A 23,153-nucleotide genomic window follows, 5' to 3' on the forward strand; every position below is an offset into this window, starting at 1 on the left:
ACATGTGATATCCGCCCCTCCCGGGACACCTGATTGCCGCAGCGCCGCCCCCCGCCACCCTCAGCCGAAAGCACTAATGGGGGGGGGGGGGGGGTTGCAGCGATCAGGTGTGCCACGGATGGTGCTGTTAGGTGAAGTTGCTGGCCTCCTGGGCCGGTCCCGGCCCCCTCTATGCCTGGCTACATCCCCCGCCCACTGTGACGTGCCTACGTCACCTCCTCGGTTCCCGGCTCACATCCCTAGCGCTGCCCTTACTACTCAGACGCCGCCCTCACGTTCCCAGGGCCCCCCTCTTCTCTCCAGCGCCGCCCCCGCCCCTGATCTTGTTCTTGGCCGCCATTTGCAGATTTTCCGCCTGGCCTGTAGTGAGGAGCAGAGAAAGGCTGCACAGGAGCAGCAGCAGGTAGTAAAGATAAGTATAAATGAAGAAAACTGTAACGTAAGCTTTAAGTGTGGAAGCTGGGCCCCTAGAATTAAAAAAAATAGATTATAATGAAAAATTGTGAACTACACCTCCCAGCATGCCCTGACACTGTCATTTATAAACCTTCAGGAACTGCTGGGAGTGGTAGTTCTCCCAACAAAATAAAAATAGATGTATTTTGTAGGGAGAACTATAACTCCCAGCAGTTACTGAAGGTATATAGCTGTCAGGGCATGCTAGGAGTTGCAGTTCCCAATCTATGGGGTTGGGTGTTACATTTTTTAATCATGTAAATGAATTTTCCAGAACTGTGTAACACCCAACCCCATAGATTGGGAACTACAACTCCCTTCATGCCCTAGCAGCTAGAAACCTTTAGAAACTGCTGGGAGTTGTAGTTCTCCCAATTAAATGAAAATAAAAAAGGATGTTGTAGGGAGAACTCCCAGCAGTTACTGAAGGTATATAGCTGTCAGGGCATGCTAGGAGTTGTAGTTCACAATCTATGGCAGGGGTATTCAACAACTTTTAGTGAGGAGCCACTTACTGGGGTCTATTGTCAGGTGAAGGTCTAAGCTGAACATCAGTAGTAAACGTGTTGCGCTTCCCAAGTAGTATATAGCCCCCCTGTTACTCCCCCAGGGGTATATAGCCCCGTTACTCCCTCAGTAGTATATAGACCCCTGTTACTCCCCCAGTAGTATATAGACCCCTGTGCGCTCCCCCAGTAGTATATAGTCCCCCTGTTACTCCCCCGGTAGTATATAGCCCCCCTGTTACTCCCCCAGTAGTATATAGACCCCCTGTTACTCCCCCAGTAGTATATAGACCTCTGTGCGCTCCCCCAGTAGTATATAGTCCCCCTGTTACTCCCCCGGTAGTATATAGCCCCCCTGTTACTCCCCCAGTAGTATATAGACCCCCTGTCACTCCCCTAGTAGTATATAGACCCCTGTGCGCTCCCCAAGTAGTATATAGACCCCCTGTTACTCCCCCAGTGGTATATAGCCCCGTTACTCCCCCAGTGGTATATAGCCCCGTTACTCCCTCAGTAGTATATAGACCCCTGTTACTCCCCCAGTAGTATATAGACCCCTGTGCGCTCCCCCAGTAGTATATAGTCCCCCTGTTACTCCCCGGTAGTATATAGCCCCCCTGTTACTCCCCCAGTAGTATATAGACCCCCTGTTACTCCCCCAGTAGTATATAGACCTCTGTGCGCTCCCCCAGTAGTATATAGTCCCCCTGTTACTCCCCCGGTAGTATATAGCCCCCCTGTTACTCCCCCAGTAGTATATAGACCCCCTGTCACTCCCCATTAGTATATAGACCCCTGTGCGCTCCCCAAGTAGTATATAGACCCCTGTGTGCTCCTGAATTACTACTGTTTGAAGCCTGTGTGCTCCTGTATTGCTGCTGTTCGAAGCCTAAGTGCTCCTGTATTGTTCCTGTATGGAGCCTGTGTGCTCCTGTATTCCTGTTTGGAACCTGTGTGTCAGTATTTATTTTATTTATAATTTATCTTATTGGCACATTATTTGCCTTTCAGAGTATTATTTGCTAAATTGTATTATTTGGAAATAGGGACGTTTAAAAAATGTATATGTATCCGAACCTTTTTTTTTTGGGGGGGGGGGGGGGGCGCTTTTTTTCACATTCGCCCTGTAGCTAAAATGACCTAGAAACTGCCCTGGCTGCTGGCACTTGTAATAGCAGGTGAGTACAGGGGGGGCCGCAGGGAGCTGTGGAGGTGGGGCTGCCCAGGTGATCGCTAGATCGATTTCTGTGTAAATGGACCCTTATGGTTTTCAAAATAGGCTTGAGGGTGGGTGATGGAGTGGACACTTGGGGGGGGGGGGGGTTCACCTCAGGCAGAAAACCTAAAATTGGCCCTGACTTCAGTGAAATACACCACATACAAAACGTTTTGGTAGGGATTTTTTTATTTGGTCACTAACATTTTTTTTAAGCACAGCATGCTCTGGTTATTTTCCTTTCATCCATGTTGCATCCGTATTAGCGGATCCACCAAAGAAAAAGCCTATGCCTGGAATGATGTCACCAGCCTGTCCTGCCCCTGGAACCCTAGGAGGTGCCAGGGAAATGATCCACAAATATGGGCAGCACACGGAAGGAATCTGTACGTATTCCACATTTTTCACAGACCAGTTGTCTTCCATGGGTGGGACCCATAATCAGTCGTAAGCCGAAATTATTAGGTTCCATACTGTCTATAATTTCGGACAGTATACGGATAAGCCCCAACTCCTGCAACATAATCGGGTAGAGCTGCAAGCAGCATTGTTTTAGCTTTTTTTTTCTTACGCAGATTTTATAGCATTTTTCTCCAATATAGTGTGTTTTAGTAGATTAATGGTGCGTTCACACCTACAGGATCTGCAGCTGATTTTCTGCAGCAGATTTCATTTAAATAACTGAACACAGCATCAAATCTGCTGCAGATCTGCTGCAGATCCTGTAGGTGTGAACGCACCCTAATGTGTGCTGGTCTGTGACTGCCATAGTCAGGATGTGATGCATATTGGAAAAACTGCCACTGACTTAAAAAACACCACTCAAGTGAGGAAAAACACCACAAAGAAAAAAAAGCGTTGTAGATATAGTGTTTTATATTGTCCTACCGCCTTCCCATGTATGCTATATCCTATCAATATTATAAACCTTTGCATAATGATAAAATATGTAGGAACATATCACTATCGAGCAGCCTTCACACAATGACAGTGCTGCCATCTACAGGCAGCCCTCGGTGTTACTGCTATCAGCAGCTGCCCTTCACCCCTAAAGGCCTGGTAACTGTGTACAATGTCTCTATAGCAACCGCCATGAAATCGGAAGTGTTGGAGTGAAATCTCGCGAGACCTTGTTGCCTGGAGACTGTGTTACTGTGTATCCGAGGGAAAGAAACAGGTACCAAAATGGTGAGTTGGGGGCTTATCCGCGATTGTTATAAATCAGGGGCTGCTACTTGCTATGGCAGTGTCATGTGTATATGGCTCTGCTTCTATAGTATCAGAATCGTCCTCCAGAGGCAGCAGGCTGCATAATAGTGAGGCTCTGCAGGCACTGTATGACCTGGACAGCGAGAGGTGCCATTCAGGAGTGTAAGACAGCTGGGTGACAAGCCATACAATGATAGGGTGTTACCCAGCTTTCCCAGGAGTAGAAGCTAGAAGCTATATAATAGTGTATCATGTTATGTTATTGTCCCATGCTCCATCATGTGTGATATATACTCTCCATATTCTTATTTAAGAGCACCTCACCATATAAATGTGAAGTATGACCGGTTATAGTGGTGGATAAATGGAATAATGTAGTCTACATCTAATGTGCTTCTCCAGCCTGTATATCAGATATTCACTGCTATAGTGACTGTATGATAATCTCATATGACATCTGATAATCAGGCATGTGATGTTAAGATGCTGGATTAATGGAATGTTACTGTATATCTATATATTAGAGATGAGTGATGCTCAAATCAGATCACTCAGCATTTGAATACCAGTGGCTGACTAGGATGGATACAGCCCTAGCGAGGCCTGAAAAACATGGATACAACCCTAGGGCTACATCCAACTTTGTCAGCCACTGGTATTCAAATCTGATCTGTCACAGAGTGATCTGTCTCAAGCGTGTTCAAGTAAGTTCCACTCATCTCTACTATATATATTTCACATAGAGGGAGAGACTCTTTCCAGGTGCCTCTTCTTTATCATCACAGACAGAACTTCTTACTAACCCCACTAACCTTGACTACAGCATGATCATATATCCCCTCTTGCATAAGGTGCCATTCAAAGAAAGCTGCTGTGCTGCACATTTAAAGTGTACCTCTAGTTGACATCAGGCCTGGAGAGAAACCACTGCAGTTAGCATGTCCACAGGTCATACCTGTTCAGCATGCAGTAGCGTCTTTCTACAGATCAGGTAGGAGATTGCAACAGGAGGTACACTATAAATGTAAAATAGCAATGGAATTCGTCTAGTTGTATAGATTTCCTGCTGTTATGTGGATTATATTTGACATGTTAGGCCCTGTTTTTCAGCCACCCAAAAAGAAAGCTTCGCCAAAGAAAAAGTCTGCCAAGGGAAAGAAAAGCCCTGGGTTGGTAGATGGATTGGCCACAGAAGAAATGAGTAAAGAACAGGTAATACATGGGAGAAGACAGGAAATTCAAAATTTTAGCGCATCTCACTATATCTGTGCGCTATGTCACTATACCAGTGGGGTATTTGGGGCATAGTGTTGTGCTGTAGTGTCATATATATTATATTGATGTATATTATGTATGTGTGGCTTCTAACTGAAATTTAGTATTTCTTTAGTTGGAGGAACATATAGTACGTCTGCGGGAAGAGCTGGACCGAGAACGGGAGGAAAGAAACTACTTCCAGCTGGAACGAGACAAGATCCATACTTTCTGGGAGATCACCCGACGCCAGCTGGATGAAAAGAAATCTGAACTTCGTAATAAGGATCGTGAGATGGAAGAAGCAGAGGAGAGGCATCAGGTGGAAATCAAGGTATGAACATGTGTGCTTGCAGAATTAAAGAACCTTTATTTGGCCTATTAGTTTGTTTGGACATCAAATAGGGGGTCCACCACTCAGGACCCCCACCTATAATGACTTGCACAAGTGAGTTCCTAAAGGGAACCAATCAGCATGACTGTACTGATATGGTGCCCTGCTGCACAGTATAGATCCGCTGTGCATGGTTAAGAGGCAGCAACTAGTAATCTGGGCAGGGAGCCACCCGTGACTAGTCACGGCTCTCTGCCTGTCAGCATGCAGTGCAGGGATGATTGACAGGCAGAGAGACCATTAATCAGAGGTTTCTCTAACCAGTCATGCTGATTGGTTCCCTTTAAAGAGGTATTCCAAACCAAAGTGATAGACTATATCCAAAGCGATATAGTTATACTTGTGGGGCTTGTCAAGTTACATGTTTCTTGCAAAAGTATACATTTTGGAAACCTTCTCCTAATATGCTGCTCTTTCCTTCCTATTGATGGCCCGTTGTCTAGGTTATGAACACCACTTTGCTGGGGTCTGAATAAATTTTGGGCCAAAGTCTGTATTAAGGCATCTGGTTGAGGACTAAAAAAGTAGTTAACAATTGAAAAGACTTTTTTTTTTTTTTTAAATGTCAGAACCATTTAAAGTGTACCTGGGAAATTTTATAATAAGTGACTATCATGCAAGTTATTTTTCCAAATTAAATTTTATTTTGAATTTGGTGCCTAAATACCTTATTGGAGATGCAACCACTTCTACTCCCCATAAGGCTACGTTCACACATAGCAAAACTAGCGGAATGCCGTTAGCCTCCCTCTCATAATGGGAGTCTATGTGAGGTGCGCGGCTGCTGCTCTCCCCGCGCTGAAGAATGAACATGTTCATTCTTCAGCGTGGAGAGACGCTGTGAGAACAGCAGCGCGCGCCTCCCATAGACTCCCATTATGAGAGGGAGGCTAACAGCATTCCTCTAGTTTTGCTATGTGTGAACTGGGCCTTACTGTGCCTGAGTCTGAGTTCTCCTCTCTGTTTCCATAGCACCCATCTCCAGCACAAGACACAATATAGTAAAAATACATTACACTGGGTCTCATGCTAAAGCTCCGTCTTTCTAATGCAGTTACAAATCATGGATACAACAAATTCAAAATGGAAGTAATTTAGAAAAGTAACTATTCTGCAGAGTTCTGCACAATAGTATTTTTTTTTGTTTACGTTTACAAGTAAACTTTAAATATATAATAATATTTTTCTGTACTATTAAATGGGAACTATCAGCAGGTAAGACGAATCTAACCTGCTGATGTGTCCCTGTTGCACAAGAGACTAAGGGCCCTATTACACCAACAGATTATCTGACATTTCTTTGAGCCAAAGCCAGGAATGGACTATACATAGAAAACAGGTAATAAAGGAAAGACTGATTTTTCTCCTCTTTTCAAATCCATTCCTGGCTTTGGCTTAAAAAAATCTGTCAGATACTCTGTTGGTGTAATAGGGCCCTAACCTTCCTCCTTGGCACTGTTTCGGTGCAGTTAGTTGTGTTTCCCACAGTCTGGTGAGACAGTTAGGAGTACTGTGGGGCTGTTAGGAGCACAGCCTGCCCCTATAGCGCCGATCCAGCATGCAGCTGGCCTTCTCTATTAATTAACATTAGAAAGGGGTGGATGGGCACTATGGGGACAGGCAGTGCTCCTAACTGCCCCCCAGTGCTCCTAAGGGTCATCGCTGACCGGAACATCGCTGAGATGAAGGTAAGATACATACCTTCCTCCTTGGTGTCTCCTGTTCAATAGAGACATATTAGCAGGATTCGTCTAACCTGTTGATAATTCTCCTTTAAATGCCACTTTAGTGCTACCATAGTTACAGTTGAGGGGGGCAAACTTTTTGGACAACCCTGGGTGTACGGTACTCTCAGTGTGTAACCCTGCTCCATCCAAGGATGTATGTTGGGATGCTGCTATAAAATGGACGTATGCTTCAAGACTTCTGTAAGGATGAGGGAAACAATAAGATGTGATACTTGCATAGATGGTAAGCATGACTGGCAGCCCCCATAGTTTGACAGGGCATTTATAACTACAGGAGCTCTAATGCACGTGCCAGTTTTATGTACCTCATCAAAAGGGATCAGTTCTTGTAAGAAATTAAAGGCCCACTTTCTTTGCATGTTGAGGTAGATATTGGCATTGTTAGTATTAATGTAAGCAAAGGCAATCTTGTACAGGGACATTATACTGCTTACCTTGCTGATGGTTGCGCTGGTTCTTAGGAAACAGCAGGGACAGAGAGTCCTTCTCCATTAAGTCAGCATTTTCCAGGAAATAAAGGAACTTCCCTGAGGCAGCGTCTAACTCTAGGCCTATAAAGCCAGCATGTCATTTATCATAATACAAGCTTCCATGTATTTATATCTTCTTCTCTTACAGGACATTATTCTTTTAACCAAATTCCTCCAAATCAACAAAATTGTGTTCATCATATAGTAAAACATAAAGATACTTATTGTTCTACCTAACCTAAAGGGGTTATGTATCATACACTGGAGCTGCATTCACAATTTTGCAGACTTCAGAGCTAAATATATCCAATTGCTAGCTCTCATTCTGCATGTTGTGCCTGTCAACAAGTTAGTGGCTGTTTCTATTTTCACCTCGTAACTGGCTGTTTCCCCTTTGTTAGGCCATGTTCACACAACGTATGTTAAGCATAAATCACGGCCATTGTTGCAGTTTGCAACAACACCTGTGGTTTATGCTAAACATACATTGTATTTGAATGAATGGAATCCCGTCCGGAGCATATACACATAGTGAAAATGTGTGAACATGGCCTTACTGTGTGGAGATAGGAAAGTGACAGATCCAAAGCTGATTTTCTACTTCTACAAATGTATCACTTGTGCCTGACCTGTTATGTTCTCCTGATTCAGGTTTACAAGCAGAAAGTAAAACATCTGCTATACGAGCACCAGAACAACATTTCAGAACTAAAAGCAGAGGGCAGTGTGACTATGAAGCTGGCACAAAAAGAGCATCACACACAAGAGAGCCTGTTACGCAAAGATACGCGGGGTCTGCGAGTGGAGATCAAGGAGCAGGAGCTGGCCAACGAGATGGTTGTGAAGAACCTTAAAATGGTAAGATGATAAGGAAACAAGTGAAATGGTGAACACTAGGCGTCAGAGATATTGAAAATTTCAAGCTAGATTCCCAGTTATTAGGATTTATGTTTACTAGTATCTGGTGTTACACATGACCAAAGTTAAATTGTCTGGTCTTCCCTATAAAATTGCAAGTACCTTACTGTCTGTACAGGGAATATAGCAAAGCACAAGTAGAACTCTGTACCGACTTCCCATATCCTTTTGTGCCAGTCTCTTTAGTTTATAAGTTTTGTTTTCCTTAGAAACAAGATGAGGAGATCACACGCCTGAGGAGTGATTTTGAGAGACAAGTAAAAGGTAAGCTATGGCATCTAAACAATGTGTCCTCTTCTATGCCTCCATGTTGTCTTTGTGTGTGATTTATCGTCAGTTGCTTTGTAGACCTGCTGTGCTGGCTAATTATAGCTGGGTGAAGCTCGTGGCTGTGCACTTCACTTTGTGCTCGGCCGATCTAACTGGATCTACAGGAGTTGGGCTCTACAGACTTATAATAGAACTACTATACTCAATCCAGTTGGGCCGCCAGTGAGGGAGTAAGGCTTGTGGTCACATGCTTCACCTTGCTAAAGCTTATTGTTGATATCATTTGAAAAGTTTTTAAAATGACACTAACAGTGTAACTGTCATTTAAAACAAGTTTTCAGAAATCAATAGTACAAGCAATTTGAAGAAACTTTGTAATAGGTTTTATTAGGCTAAATAGTTTCTTTATGTACTCACAAAGCTGTTTCCCAGCCCCCCCACTTCGTATCTGTTATCAGACAAAGTCGTCTAAATTACAGAGAAGCAAAGTGAATACAGGTTTGCTGTGTCCATTATAACCTATGGAGCAGGGGGGTTGAGGAGGATGAGTGAGCAGGAAGAGGAGACAAACAGGCCTGCAGTTTGGAGACTGGCCACATAAAACACTGGATTCACAGGTAAGACTACTCAATGCTGGTCTGAGAACTTGGTGAGGTAAGACTGCAGGATGTTGGGCTGTATCTCTCCTTTTCCTGCTCACTCACCCCCTCGACCCCTTTCCCCTTGATAGACTATAATGGACACCGCAAACCTGCTTCTTCTGAAGTGAGGGGGGTGGTAAATCGCTTAAACTATGCATTGTACTATTATGTCTGCAAAGTTGTTTTTAAATTAAAGTTACACTTTACGCCTAAGACTTAGAGTCCTATTCCACGGGCCGACCAGGGCCGGATCAACAATGTAAACGAGCGCCGATCTGCTAGATCGGCGCTTGTTTACTGGGCCTATTCCAGGGCCCGATAATCGTTTAGCAAGGGCTGCAGGGACATAATTTCCGATGTCCTTACAACCCTTGTTTAAACATCATACTTCACCTATCCAAGCTGCAGCCTGAATAGGTAAAGTATGATGGTTTTAAATCGTCTGTCACCCGCCGCGCATCGCTATTCCACGTAGCGATGCGCGGGTGGTGACCGATGATTTTAGGTTTGAACCTAAATGAACGATCAGCCGATGACACAATCATCGGCTAATCGTTCTCTCTATTAGGCCCCTTACTTAAGTCTCAGTTCTTTTAAAATCACTTCAAATTTAGTGTATAGCCCTATGACTTGTCCAATTTCATATGCAGAAATTGAATCTAAATATGATAAGAAAATGCAAGTGCTACGAGATGAGCTAGAGCTTCGTAGAAAGACCGAAATTCATGAGGTTGAGGAGCGAAAGAACGGACAGATCAACACTCTGATGAAAAACCATGAGAAGGCTTTCAGTGACATTAAGAACTATTACAATGACATCACTCTCAATAATCTGGCTCTTATCAACTCACTTAAGGTATTTAAAGTAAAAAAAAAAATGCACAATACAAGAGTACTTCTGGAGTGTCCATTTGTTTATGTACCCTCAGAATTGTAAAGTGCTGTGGAATTTGTTAGTGCTATATAAATAAACCTTACTATTATTAAGGGACAGATGTTGTTTTTGATCTCTTCTATAATGAGATTTCATTGTAAGTATAGTTTATTTGACCTACATTACAGGAGCAGATGGAGGAGATGCGGAAAAAGGAAGACAGGTTGGAGAAAGAGATGGCGGACCTCCAGCTTCAAAACCGCCGTCTCACAGAGCCCCTGCAGAAGGCTCGTGAGGAGGTGGCTGAACTCCAGAGACAGCTAGCCAATTATGAAAAGGACAAGACGTCTCTGGCAGTAAGTCTCTCAGCCTGTCTGTATAATACACTGTGACTGTGGCAGTCATGTTTTCTAACTACATGGAAAGCTAAAAGAGATATGCAGGCGCCATAGGTTGAAATCTGGGAGAAAGGTGGTGAAAACAAAGGCAATTGGATTTGCTCACCTTATGATGTTGTACTCAGAGCACAACATCTAAAAACGCTCTCAGTGAAGAGAATGATGGAGGTCGGAGCAGCCTCAGGTTTCTAGGCTGCTGGGGTCCTAAGCCACTGGGTCCCAACAGGAGATGCAGAGTGGTGGGGTGTTGAATCCCCGCAGTTGGATGTGGATGAAACCTTGACAGGAGCTGGCTGACAGTAGATATGGGACAAAGTTCAAAGCAGGAACTACTAAAAACACATTTATTTGTCTCAAGCGACAACGCGTTTCAGGGTATAGGGGACCACTTTCTCAAGTCTCCCTGACTTGAGAAAGGGGTCCCCTGGACCCTGAAATGCACCAAATCTGTCACCTCTGAGGTCACCACATCTTTCCATATAGACGAGTGTAATCAGGCTACATTTTTGCACCCATATTATGGCGGCGCTAAAGGCATCTCAGTGATCTCAGGCCAGAACTGGCTGTAATACACTGGTCTAATAGTGGCTTCTGGCTGTATTACTCTGCTGTGGAGAGAAGCATCTGGTTGAGTGCTTCTCTCCTGGCTGATAGACTCCATATACTTTCTATGGAATCCATCTCCTGCACTGAGGAGAGAGAACCAGACCCTGACACAACCCTGAAAAACCTTTGACAGGTCCTTATGACGTATCAAACCGTTTTTCTTAGATGACAGTATCAAACCGTTTTTCTTAGATGACAGTAACACTTAAAGGAATTGCATAAGCTGAAGTTGCATAATGTATTCCTATAAAATCATATACCTCTTTTATGATCAGTTTTCTTCTAATAAAAAGCTTGTAGAGCTGCAAACAAAAGTACACCCCATGCTGTTCAGCAGACCAACATAGGTTGATTTTAAAAAGTTAGCCTTTGATGCTTATAAATATATATTAGGGAATTGCTATTCATGAAAGTTTCAGGTGTAGATTAACCCAAGGTTACAGTACAAGTGCAGGATTTTGTGTTTCTACTTTACATCTCTTGGACCTTGTATGGAAGTTCCTGGTGAACTAAAGTCTCGATGTTCCATTAATTATACATGAATCTATCTGTACACATGTATGAGAGCAGCCAGAACTTAATCTCTGTATATCCAGTTCTTGTCACCTTCTAAGTCGGCTTCTGTCACTTTCTTGTCAAAACAAACATTTCTGTGCAGAACAGTTCATAAATAAATGATTGTAGTAATTGTTTGTCTCCCTGCAGAGTACAAAATCACGTCTGAAATCAACAGAGAAAGAACTAGATGATCTGAAATGGGAGCATGAAGTATTAGTGCAGAGGTTCCAAAAGGTGAGTACTGGATGATTGTGAGCTCCTGAGCCAAGGAATGTGAGAATGGCATTCTATATACCACATGTCACATTGTTTTGGGCTTTGCTTTTTAGTATTATCCCTTTGGAGTAATTGTGGAGGATGTATTCAGCATCTCAGTTACTCCATAAAAAACATTTATTTAAGTTCAAATAGATTTTTATGTCAAAGTAGATGATCAGAGATACATCTTACTTAGTAAAGTCATCAGGACCTGTGCGTGTCACAGGACTTGCACAGAAATCTACACCTGTTTCTAGGTGTAAACCGTGATAACTTATGGTGCGTTTACACAGGCAGATTTATCTGACAGATTTTTGAAGCCAAAGCCAGAAACAGACCCTAAACTGGGAACGAGTCATAAAGGAAAGACTGAGATTTCTTTTCAAATCCATTCCTGGTTTTGGCTTCCAAAATCTGCCAGATAAATCTGCCTGTGTAAACGCACCATTAGGGTCCATTTACACAGAAAGATTATCTGACAGATTATCTGCCAAAGATTTGAAGCCAAAGCCAGGAACAGACTATAAACAGTGAACAGGTCATAAAGGAAAGCCTGAGCTTCCTTCTCTTTTAAAATCCATTCCTGGTTTTGGCTTCAAATCTTTGGCAGATAATCTGTCAGATAATCTTTCTGTGTAAATGGGCCCTTAGGTGCGGAACACATCCTCTTTGTTGCATTCTCCATGGTTACCCATCAGGCAAGCAGGGCTTACCCCTGGCACACGCCATCAAAAAGGGTCAAATCTGTGTCTTTTGCATGGTGTATGCCAGGGGCACGTAATGATAAATGTGCCCCTCAAAGTAAAAATTCTGTGAAATATAGACCGGTATTGAGAGCTCCTCAGAGAACATCCTGGCAGCTACGTTTGCTGGGTAATAGTGTTCAGTTGTGACATCATGGAGGGAGAAAAGTATTCTATAAATTCTATATCTTTTAAAAGAGCTTGTCTTTTATTTGTTTCCTATTACTTTGTGCACTCGGTTTGATCATTTTCTTACTCCGTAGATTCAGAGCGAAAGAGATGAGCTGTACAATAAATTCACGGCAGCAATTCAGGAGGTTCAACAGAAGAGCGGCTTTAAGAACTTGCTGCTGGAAAGGAAGTTGCAAGCATTAGGAGACACCCTAGAAAAGAAGGAAGCACAGCTCAATGAGGTGCTGGCAGCATCTAACCTGGACCCAGTCTCTCTGAGTACTGTTACTCGTAAGCTGGAGGTATGACATACTTGGTCAGTGGGTAACACATCTTTTGGATGGCTTTTCTTAGGTATGAGTGAACATTTTTTTTTCTCTTGTTCCACATAGGATGTATTAGACACCAAAAATAACGCCATTAAGGACCTGCAATATGAACTGGCAAGAGTGTGCAAGGTAAGGATTCATAGCAGTGGGAATACTGGTGAAGCAAGTATTTACACCAATCCCTGTCAACTACAGTTTTCTGAAAATTCATTGCATTTTGTTTTTAGGCACACAATGATCTGCTCCGGACATATGAAGCCAAGATGAGGGCCTTTGGAATCCCTGTAGAAGAACTGGGATTTAAACCTCTGGAGAGCCTGGTACCTGGGCAGACATTTGGACAAGGACCAGCAGGCTTGGTAGCAGCCAGCACTTAAAGCTGTATAGATCGATTCTTGCTAGCAGGAAGAACATTGAATCATCTGATCTGTACTCTTCTTATAGATATACATTTGCACATTAAGGCTCTAGAGTGTATTTATTTTTTGACCAAAACTTGAACCTTCTAACATTTTTAAAACTTAATATTCTGTAAACTATTTCAACAAAAAAATGTGTGTTGTGCCTTCATTTCTAGAAGGTTGTTTTAGGGATGACTGAGGTTCTAAGTAACTCACCTTTAATAACAAGGCAGTTACACTGTACTAATATGTCTGTCATTAATTACAAGCTTACGACAGATACCGAAGATAAATCTCCTTGCTCTTCCATTCATTTTTTCCAACCATAGTGGGCAGTATTAAAGCAGGCACATATTGCAATATTCATATTGAAGAAATACACAGACACTTAGTTCCATGTATTATCCTGCAGTCTACTCTAGTGTGTTGGGCCTGTGGCTGAAAGTGCTTTAGGGTATATTCACACGAACGGACTCACAGCGAGATTCTCGCTGCGAGTCCGGCAGGTCCTGGCAGTTCCCACACACTATATACTCGCTGCGGTCTGAACGACCTCAGCAAGTATGTAATTCTACCGCCCTTAACCCCTTCTGCTCCCGCCCGGCTCCCCCGCTGTAAGCATACATTACCTCTCTCCTCGCTGCACGGGTCCGGCGTCCTGCTCTCCCGTCCAGCCAATCAGTGGCTGCGGCTGGGCAACACACTGATTGGCCGGACGGGAGTCCGTTCGTGTGAATATACCCTTAAAGTGACTGTACCACCAGGCCCAGGCTGAAGCACTGGAGGCGGGCCGACCCACCCTTAGTGGGAAGAAACTCCATCCCCTCCATGACATGACTCCATTAGAATCAATGGAACCCTGTCATAGAGGGGCGGGGGTTTCCTCCCACTAAGGGTGGGTCAGCCCACCTCCAGTGCTTCAGCCTGGGCCTGGTGGTACAGTCACTTTAAAGCGTAACTGTCATTTTTTTTTTTTTTATTGCAGAAATCAGTAGTATAAGCGATTTTAAGAAACTCTGTAATAGGTTTTATCAGCCACAAAAGCCTCCTTCTGTACTCAAGAAGCAATTTTCCAGCCTCCCCCCCTGACTTCTTATCTGTGCATTATCAGGCAAACACGTCTTCATTACAGAGAAGCCAGTGAAGACGGGCTCTGCTCTCTCCATTCTATCCTTATGAAGGGGGGAGGGGCTGAGGGAGATGAGGGAGCAGGAAGAGGTGACATGAAGGTCAGCTGTTTGTAGACTGTCTGGGCACCTAAAACGCAGGATTCAGGTTTCAGAAAGGTCAGTGCTTATCTATGAACTTACTGAGAGAAGATTGCAGGGTGTTGTGCTGTGCAGGACTGCTTCGTGCTCAGTCACTCCTAACAGCTCCTCCCCTCTCCATAGCCACATAATGGACACAGAAATCCTGCTGCTTCTGAAGTGAGGGGGTAGGCTGGGAGATTGCTTTTCAGTCCAGAAGGAAACTCTTTTGGTTTATAAAACCTATTACAGAGTTTCTTAAAATCGCTTGAACTGTTGATATTTAATGTTTAAAAAAAAAAATGGCCCTGAAATGACAGTTACGCTTTAAAGCTGGGTTCACACTATGTATATTTGAGGCTGTATTTGGTCCTCATGTCAGGTCCTCATAGCAACCAAAACCAGAAGTAAATTGAAAACACAGAAAGGATCTGTCCACACAATGTTGAAATTGCGTGAATGGCCACCATATAACAGTAAATAACTTCCATTATTTCAATACAACAGCCGTTGTTTTAAAATAAAAGCAAATATTTGCCATTAAATGACGGCCATCCACTCAATTACAACATTATGTGAACAGAGCCTTTCTGTGTTTTCAATCCACTCCTTGTTGTGGTTGCTATACAGCCTCAAATATACGTAGTGTGAACATAGCCTATGGGTACAAACCCACTTGGCGGGTCTGCAGCGAGTCTCCATGCGAGACTCGCTGCAGATCCCGGCTCTATGCTTTTAATGGCAGACAAACACGCAGCAGGGATGTACATCCCTGCTGCGAGTTTGTCTGCAGCCCACCCCATTAACCCCCCCGGCCGCCGGAGCTGATACTTCACCTGATCCCGGCTCCGGCGGTTCCCGATGTCTTCAGCAAGCCGGAGCGGGGACCAGGTGAAGTATATGCTCCAGCCAGCCGCCCGCAGCCCCGGCCGCCCGATGGCCCCCCCCCCCCCCCCCCCGCAGCCCCGGCCGCCCGATCGCCCCGGCCGCCCGATTGCCCCGGCCGCCCGATCGCCCCCCCGCAGCACCGATCGCACGCCCCCCCGCAGCACCGATCGCACGCATATACTTCACCTGGTCCCCGCTCCGGCTTGCTGAAGACATCGGGAACCGCCGGAGCCGGGATCAGGTGAAGTATCAGCTCCGGCGGCCGGGGGGTTAATGGGGTGGGCTGCAGACAAACTCGCAGCAGGGATGTACATCCCTGCTGCGTCTTTGTCTGCCATTAAAAGCATAGGGCCGGGATCTGCAGCGAGTCTCGCTGCAAAAACGCAGCATGGAGAATCGCTGCAGACCCGCCAAGTGGGTTTGTAACCTAAACCTGCAAAACACTTCTCAGAGCATTGGAAGCAGGTGTCACTTTCCTTCCCACAGTCCTTTTGGCAGCTCATACAAAGAGCATAAAGGTTGTATAAGATGACCCAGGCCATGGGTGGGGAGATTTGTGCCCCACCTTGATGTGATTGGCACATTGTAGGTAAACATCACCTCTTGGCATTGATGTGAGATATAGACAAAAAAATGACTATTAGTTTGTTTCTCATCTGTTTACTTACTGTGAATGAATTCTTGTATTTTAGAAATACAGGTTACAACTGGGTACAGGATCAGTGATGTATGTAGACAATGCCCGAACAACATAAAGAGCTGTAAATGTATACCCTTAACTTCCCCTATAGGTGGTGTATGAGAATGGACTTAGCAGTAGTGGCACATGGTACTTCTGTTTCGGGTCTGTGATGGTGAAAACAACCTATAAAGTAAAAAAAAACGTGTAAACCAGTTTTCTACATTGTCATACGAATATGTACAAAAAACAGTAGACATCTTCATTTTTACTGGGACATGTGCATCTGTATAGGAACCATAATGGTGGTATTGCATGGCCTGATGATCGGGAAGTGGGAAGATCATCGCTCGCTTACAGAGTCTATTAGATGGCTTGATAATCTTGCAGCAAGGGCTGTACACGCATTGTTAGGGGAAAGGGAGCTCTCAAGTATGTTACAAGACTTTCCCATGGAAGGATCCTGCAAGGAGGTCACACTCTGACATGGTAACATAATTCCACTTTCAGAAGCATAGCTGTAGGCGATGCAATGGTAGCAGAGGCAGCCCTGCCACGCAAGGAGACACCAGTAAGTTGGAGCACCCTGTTACAGATTTTGCTTTGGAGTCTAGGCACACCAAATCGTATAACTGCCCAATTCTTTAATGCAATAATAGCATCAATACAACCAGTTACAAAGGAGGAATCAGCTATTGCAGGGATAAATGCAAGTACAATCCAATACATGTGGTTTTCAAAGCAAGGGTCCCAAATACTGTTAGTAAAAGGCCCTCTGCTCCATCTCCTCTGTATTTGGCCTTCTGGTAAATATATAGCTACAGCAGTTACCTCAACATAAGGGTAGAAACTGTCCTGTTGCATTTGTTTCCAGTAGTCCTTGGTATCAAAGCGTAACTGGAAAGTCCCAGCAGTAAAAGGTTCTCCTCGCAAAAGCCCAGGACACCGGCCATCTTCATTAGTGACGCTGTAGAAGAAACGTTCGGTTTTAAATCTCCATTATTAAATATAAAAAAATACATTTTTGTTGCCTGTAAAATTATTTTCTGTTTTTTTGGAGGACATAGGCTAAATTTGGGGGTGCAGTCTATTCCCTCTAGAAGGTAAACACAAAGCCAGAAATGTAGCCCGCACAAACGATCTCCCTTTAGCAGACACTGAGCTGGTTAGTTTGTACACAGGCAGTAGGAAAGAACTAAGAATAAGAGGAGCCCGTTCAGTTAAAGCAGTAGATGCGCATACATCAGAAAAATAACTGTGTGGGAGCGGTGTGCACAACGGCCGTTGTTTTTACACAGTGTGAACATAGCCTAAATGCCTATTTTACATGTCCTGTTAGACCATATGTTCAGATAAAGTGGTCAGTGAGTGCTGCTGCCTACAAACACTTCCATCTTTCAATCTACTACAGAGATATTAACTTCATGCAGGATATCCAAGTTGTGGTTGTATACTCACCTTCTGCTCACTTGTACCCATCTTGTTTGGTTGGCATCCTGCTTGGACAAGGTAATGGTGAGGCCTTTAGCAGGAATTCCCTGTGCAGTATTAAGGACATGTGTGCTCAGCAGGCTGTCACTGCCCCCCGACATTTCCTATAAGATAAGCAATTATAGAAGTAGAAGGCTTATTGATTCTTCAGAAGTCTGCCGTACTTACAGGTCACCAGCAGCCATACAAATAACTCCTCTGCAATTGTATTATGGTGCACAGTTATACAGCACGACAAATCAAGCTGCCGGGCTCCACAATCTATCCTTGTATCATTCGTGCAGCCATGGACAGTGACTGCACAGATGTGTATACATCCATGCTCTCAGTTTCTAGATCATAAGCAGCAGTCTATACTTACCATTTGTGCTGCTTGTGATCTCATATGTCTCTCCAGTGCTCCAATTGCTAGCTGTATCTTCAGGCCTCCTAGCTGTCAATCATTCTGGAGTAGGCAGGGCCTAAAGATACAGCTGGCGGATGGAGGCTTGGAGAAGCCAGATGCCGGATCACAAGCAACACGAATAAATACATATCTGTGCTGTCAGTTCCCTTTTATCGTTCACACATAACCCTGTTTACCCAGGAAAATGTGTGCCCGACAACTATAAATTATGCTCGTAATCCAAGGCACCACTGTAATTGATAAATTCCCCCTTTTTGTATCTCTCTAGAGTCTAGACCTTTAAATGTTAGAATGCACAATGTTCCTGCAGCTATTGGCCCTTTAATTATTATCATATGTGATCCTTTACTGAAACAAACGTAAAAACAAGAAGTGGCTTGAAACAGCCGTACCCGAGTGATAACCAGCGCTGCCCAACACAGTATTCAGGAGTAGAGTGCAAATAAAAATGTAAAAGTTTATTGCATGCTGCACATATATATGATATGTGCAGCATGCAATAAACTTTTACATTTTTATTTGCACTCTACTCCTGAATACTGTGTTGGGCAGCGCTGGTTATCACTCGGGTACGGCTGTTTCAAGCCACTTCTTGTTTTTACGTTTGTTTCTTGTATCATACGGGCCCCTTTTTTCTGGGAGTATCCCGTTCATGTACCCTCAACTAGCTCTTGCAGCCTAACATCACATCAGAAGGACTTCCGCCTGGACCCACGTCAGGATCAACCTTCCATCCACCTACCCTACCTCAGGGTGATATGCATAAAGCCCAAGGGGCAACAAGGTGAGCCTTGCTACCTTCCCTTTCTCATTACCAACAACTTTTGCGGTATCACACGAGGCGCCGTCCTCTGCCTGTTTTTTCTACCCTTTGTTCTATCCTTTACTGAAGGCAGACAAACAATATATGATCTGACTAAAGGGGTTGTCCAGCAAACTGGTGTCAGAAAGTTATATAGATTTGTAATTTACTTCTATTAAAAAAAACTCAAGTGTTCCCATACTTATTAGCTACTATATGTCATGCAGGAAGTGTTGTTTTCTTATCAGTCTGACACAGTGCTCTCTGCTGACATCTCTGACCGAGACAGGAACTGTCCAGAGCCGGAGAGGTTTTCTATGGGGATTCATAGAAACCCGAGACAGAGTTCCCGTCTCAGCAAGAGATGTCAGCAGAGAGCACTGTGTCAGACTGGAAAAAAACACTTCCTGTAGGACATACAGGAGCTAATAAGTATGGGAAGACTTGAGATTTTTTAATAGAAGTAAATTACAAATCTATATAACTTTCTGACACCAGTTGATTTGAAAGAAAAAGATTTTAGCTGGACAACCCCTTCAAATAAGAGGGAGCCTCTACTCAGGTGTGGAGAATACCTTTAGTGGTGATGTCAGATGATCTGTGTTCCCTTTTTTTTTCCAGGATTCCCTAGGGCAGCATCCAACTTCTCCAGCAAGTCAAATGCAGAGTGTTCAGGTTCTGAGAACGTTTCAGAACCCAAACAGTTTGACAGGCCCGCTTAATGCTGGGTTTACACAGAACGATAATTCGCCCAATCGAACGATTAACGATTTTGAAGCAACGATTTGGTTTTTATAACGATCAGCGTTTAGACACAGAAAAATCGTTACCGTAGAAGATTCGTAAGAAAAATCGTTATTGCGATCGTTTTTAAGATCGCTTAAGCCCATCTTTTACATAGGGAAAATCTTTGAAAGACTGTTTACACGAAGCGATCTGCGAATTTTTAGCGAACGACGAACGATGATTTAAGAACATGTTGAAAGATCAAAATGAACGATTTATTACTCATCGCTTAATCGTTTGCTGGGTTTACACGGAACGATTATCGCTCAATGCGATCGTTATCGCGAAAATTCGCCCGATAATCGTTCCGTGTAAACCCAGCATAACACTAGCTGATTCCTGTCAGATCATTTTTTCTATAGTGAAAATTAGATCTAGTGCCTTACCCTAAGGCTATGTTCACACAGTATATGTTGAGGATTAAGCAAAGTCAGCCTCAAATTCAAGTTTCTTTTTTTTTTTTTTTAGCATATTATTGTTCCAGCATTATTTAAGCATTTTGTGCATTTCATGGCGATTTTATGAAAATCAGATCTTTGCTTCACTTTTCAAGTTTCTCAAGATGTCACTGTGCAAAAGGATGTCTGTGGATGCGAAACCTGGTGTTGTTGATTCATCCATGTGTGTAAGTTACCTGTACTTTCACCTGTCGTGAAGCCCAGAAGATAAGAGCTGCTACCTGTAACTGTGAGTGCCATTGATTTCCCTTATTAATTATTGTTTCTAATGCTGCGTTTACACGGAGCGATTATCGTTCGAATTTGCACGATAACGATCAAATTCGACCGATATTCGTACATGTAAACGCAGTGAACGATCAAACGATGAGCGAGAAATCGTTCATTTTGATCTTACAACATGTTCTTAAATCGTCAATTGTCGTTCGCAAAAAATTCGTACTGATTTAACCTATGTGCGAGATAGGCTTAAGCAATCGCAAAACGATTTTCCATACGATATATTGTTCCATCTAAACGCTGATCGTTATAAAAAAAAACATTGTTACTTCGAAATCCTTAATCGTACGATCGGGCGAATTATTGCTCTGTGTAAACGCAGCATTATGTATATTTCACATCCTGCCAGATTCAGACTGATAGTCACAGAAACACAGGGTTCGCATCCACATCTGCATAGAGTTTTGTATGATCTCCCATTGTTTGTGTGAGTTTCCTCCAGGTACTCATCTTTCTTCCCACAATATAAACATAATGGGGACAGGAACTTATTTAAGTAATGACAAACTGTACAGAGCTGCAGAATAAGTTGGTGCTATGTATAAACAAAGGAGTTATTATTATTGCTATTGTCTTCTAGAAACAGATTAGCACATGTTATAAATCTTTAAGCAAGTTCAGGGATTTTTCCAAAGCGAGGATCTGCCCCCCTTCCCCTAATGTACTGGGGCACCCGGATTCCAGTTCTGTTGGAGAATTGCAATATATTCTTCAAAGTATCTGCTAAACAGAACTTTCCCTGTGGCCTCTCCCACCCACTGCTTGTAGCTGCTCTCAGTATATACTTACTTGTGTCCTCGAAGTTCAGCCTAAGCACTTCCTGTTACCGGATGACACATGACATGTATTGGTGCAGAGAGGTAGGGCTGTGATCCAGTCATGCCCACACAAATACCACAACATACAGTATACAGTAGTTCTAAGATAGTTACCTTAGTGCCCTGCAGGTGCTGATGAATAAGCTGCAGCCGGTACCTACTCATATCCCAATGTGTCCTGCCCTCAGCCGGGACCTTTGTACTGTAAAGCTCATATGTCCTGAGGGGTCTGGGTTAACATTTACCAACATGCAGCTGTAGTTGGCTGTAGAAGCAGATCAGTGACCCCAGAGGCAATGAGTTCCTTATCTGCTCTAGTATTGTAGCCCAGTCTACGAGGCTGAAGTTGGTTTCTTATTCAGCAGTTTCTTACTCAGAGGATTTTTCTTTTTCCTGTTTTAGCTATTATTCTTACAGAAAATGTATAATAGTCATACACTACCTGTAAGTGAGGAGCCCTGAGGAGATTGGTGATAAAAATGGCCAAAAGGGCCCCACGGTTGCCATAAAAATGGGCATCAAAGTAAAAACGCAAAATTATGATTTAAAAATGAATTTGACTTAGGGCCACTGATCTCACACAGCGCACACACAGAGAGGGACGCCCCGAGAGTCCAGCCTGGCCCAAAGTGGATCTGGGTATAAAAACTGGCATCAAAGTGGGCAGACAGGCATTTTTTTTTCTAATTTGAATAAGTAACAGGTGTTTTCAAATGGTTAAATGAGTTCGGGCCACTAGCAATCTTTTGATTACAGGCCCCCCCGACTGACTACAAACCTGTCAAGTGTACATGTGAACATGGCCTAAAGGGATATTCCTCTCAGACTAAACTTTTGATATGTTGCCGTCCATGGTGAGACTAATAATTTCTTCCATACTTGTTATTATCTATTCAGTCTCCCTCCCCCAGTTCTGACCTGCAAGGGACTTGTTTGCATCAGCTGTCTCAGCTGATCTCAATTGTGATCACAATTCACATTAATACTCTCCAATTGAGCGAGACTTAGGCACGTTTTATGATATTCTATATATAAGTAATGGATTTATATCACAGTTTTTACAGTATAGCACTTTGGCACTTTTATGTACTTATGGGTAAACTTAAGACACACTCCATCCCCCATTTCTATTCAATAGATACTATCAAAAGGTTTACTACCGTTTCCTTTAGCAACATCAACTTAGCTCACATTGAGATTTTTCACTGAACCAGGATATGGCCGCTTCCATGGATGTGCGCATGTGTGGAGAAGTAACCTGGACGCTGCTCAGCCGGGCGGACGTAGGTGACGCTTCCATGTCGGCAGCCATTTTGGTTGTGGGCATCGGAGTGTGACTGGACGCTTAGGGAGGAGCGGTGTGATTTCCGGGAGCTATTCACGCATGCGCCGTTTAATCCGGAAGTAGCTATGACATCATCAGATCAGGACATAAAAGAGAGCCCACATGACTGAATAGGCAACGCCCCCTGAGGAAGCAAAAAGGTCGCTTTACGATCGCGAAACGTGCGTTGGGGAACTGACCAGACCGGTGACTTTATGGGTAAGATGCAATGATTATTTAGATGGCTTGTGCAATATGTGTGATTATATTTACATTTGAGCATAGTGCGGACCTTTATGCACTAAGAAGCTCATAGATAGTGCTGTTTAGAGACGGTATTGATGAGACGCAGTTGACTGAACACTATGTGGGTGTAGAGCAAGACATGCTTTAGTATACTGTGGTCCGGTACACATACAGCTGTAATAGCAATCAGTTTGCACTATTTGCACTTTTTTCTTTGAATACTGTTTACAGCACATAGCCTCACTTTAAAAGGAAAAAACATTCTTGTTTCCCTAATCACTTGGTCTGGAACTTTTTTTTCATGTTTGG

At 43.5% G+C, this 23,153-nt stretch overlaps 2 protein-coding genes across 4 annotated transcripts; one reads left to right on the forward strand and one right to left on the reverse strand.

Annotated features, from left to right (window-relative positions):
* The first annotated feature begins 3,278 nt into the window (after positions 1–3,278).
* Positions 3,279–13,571, forward strand: GAS8 (growth arrest specific 8). 2 transcript variants are annotated; one of them, XM_069968524.1, is made up of 11 exons: positions 3,279–3,366; positions 4,498–4,599; positions 4,778–4,975; positions 7,905–8,111; positions 8,381–8,435; positions 9,733–9,938; positions 10,145–10,312; positions 11,666–11,752; positions 12,783–12,992; positions 13,083–13,148; positions 13,247–13,571. In XM_069968524.1, exons 1-11 carry the CDS (start codon positions 3,364–3,366, stop codon positions 13,394–13,396), a joined length of 1,452 nt encoding a protein of 483 aa, XP_069824625.1. In that variant the 5' UTR covers positions 3,279–3,363; the 3' UTR covers positions 13,397–13,571. The 2 variants fall into 2 exon arrangements, with proteins under 2 accessions (XP_069824625.1, XP_069824626.1); XM_069968525.1 differs by lacking the exon at positions 3,279–3,366 and adding an exon at positions 4,256–4,378.
* A 2,628-nt stretch (positions 13,572–16,199) lies between these two features.
* On the reverse strand, positions 16,200–21,490 carry LOC138789739 (5-hydroxyisourate hydrolase-like). Of its 2 annotated transcripts, none has more exons than XM_069968526.1 (4): positions 21,389–21,490; positions 17,693–17,829; positions 17,066–17,201; positions 16,200–16,420 (listed from the first exon to the last, which is right to left on the reverse strand). In XM_069968526.1, exons 1-4 carry the CDS (start codon positions 21,437–21,439, stop codon positions 16,331–16,333), a joined length of 414 nt encoding a protein of 137 aa, XP_069824627.1. In that variant the 5' UTR covers positions 21,440–21,490; the 3' UTR covers positions 16,200–16,330. The 2 variants fall into 2 exon arrangements, with proteins under 2 accessions (XP_069824627.1, XP_069824628.1); XM_069968527.1 differs by lacking the exon at positions 21,389–21,490 and adding an exon at positions 21,246–21,341.
* Between the last annotated feature and the right edge of the window lie 1,663 nt (positions 21,491–23,153).

The sequence above is a fragment of the Dendropsophus ebraccatus genome, chromosome 4, assembly GCF_027789765.1.
Source record: "Dendropsophus ebraccatus isolate aDenEbr1 chromosome 4, aDenEbr1.pat, whole genome shotgun sequence".
NCBI classification, from domain to species: domain Eukaryota; kingdom Metazoa; phylum Chordata; class Amphibia; order Anura; family Hylidae; genus Dendropsophus; species Dendropsophus ebraccatus.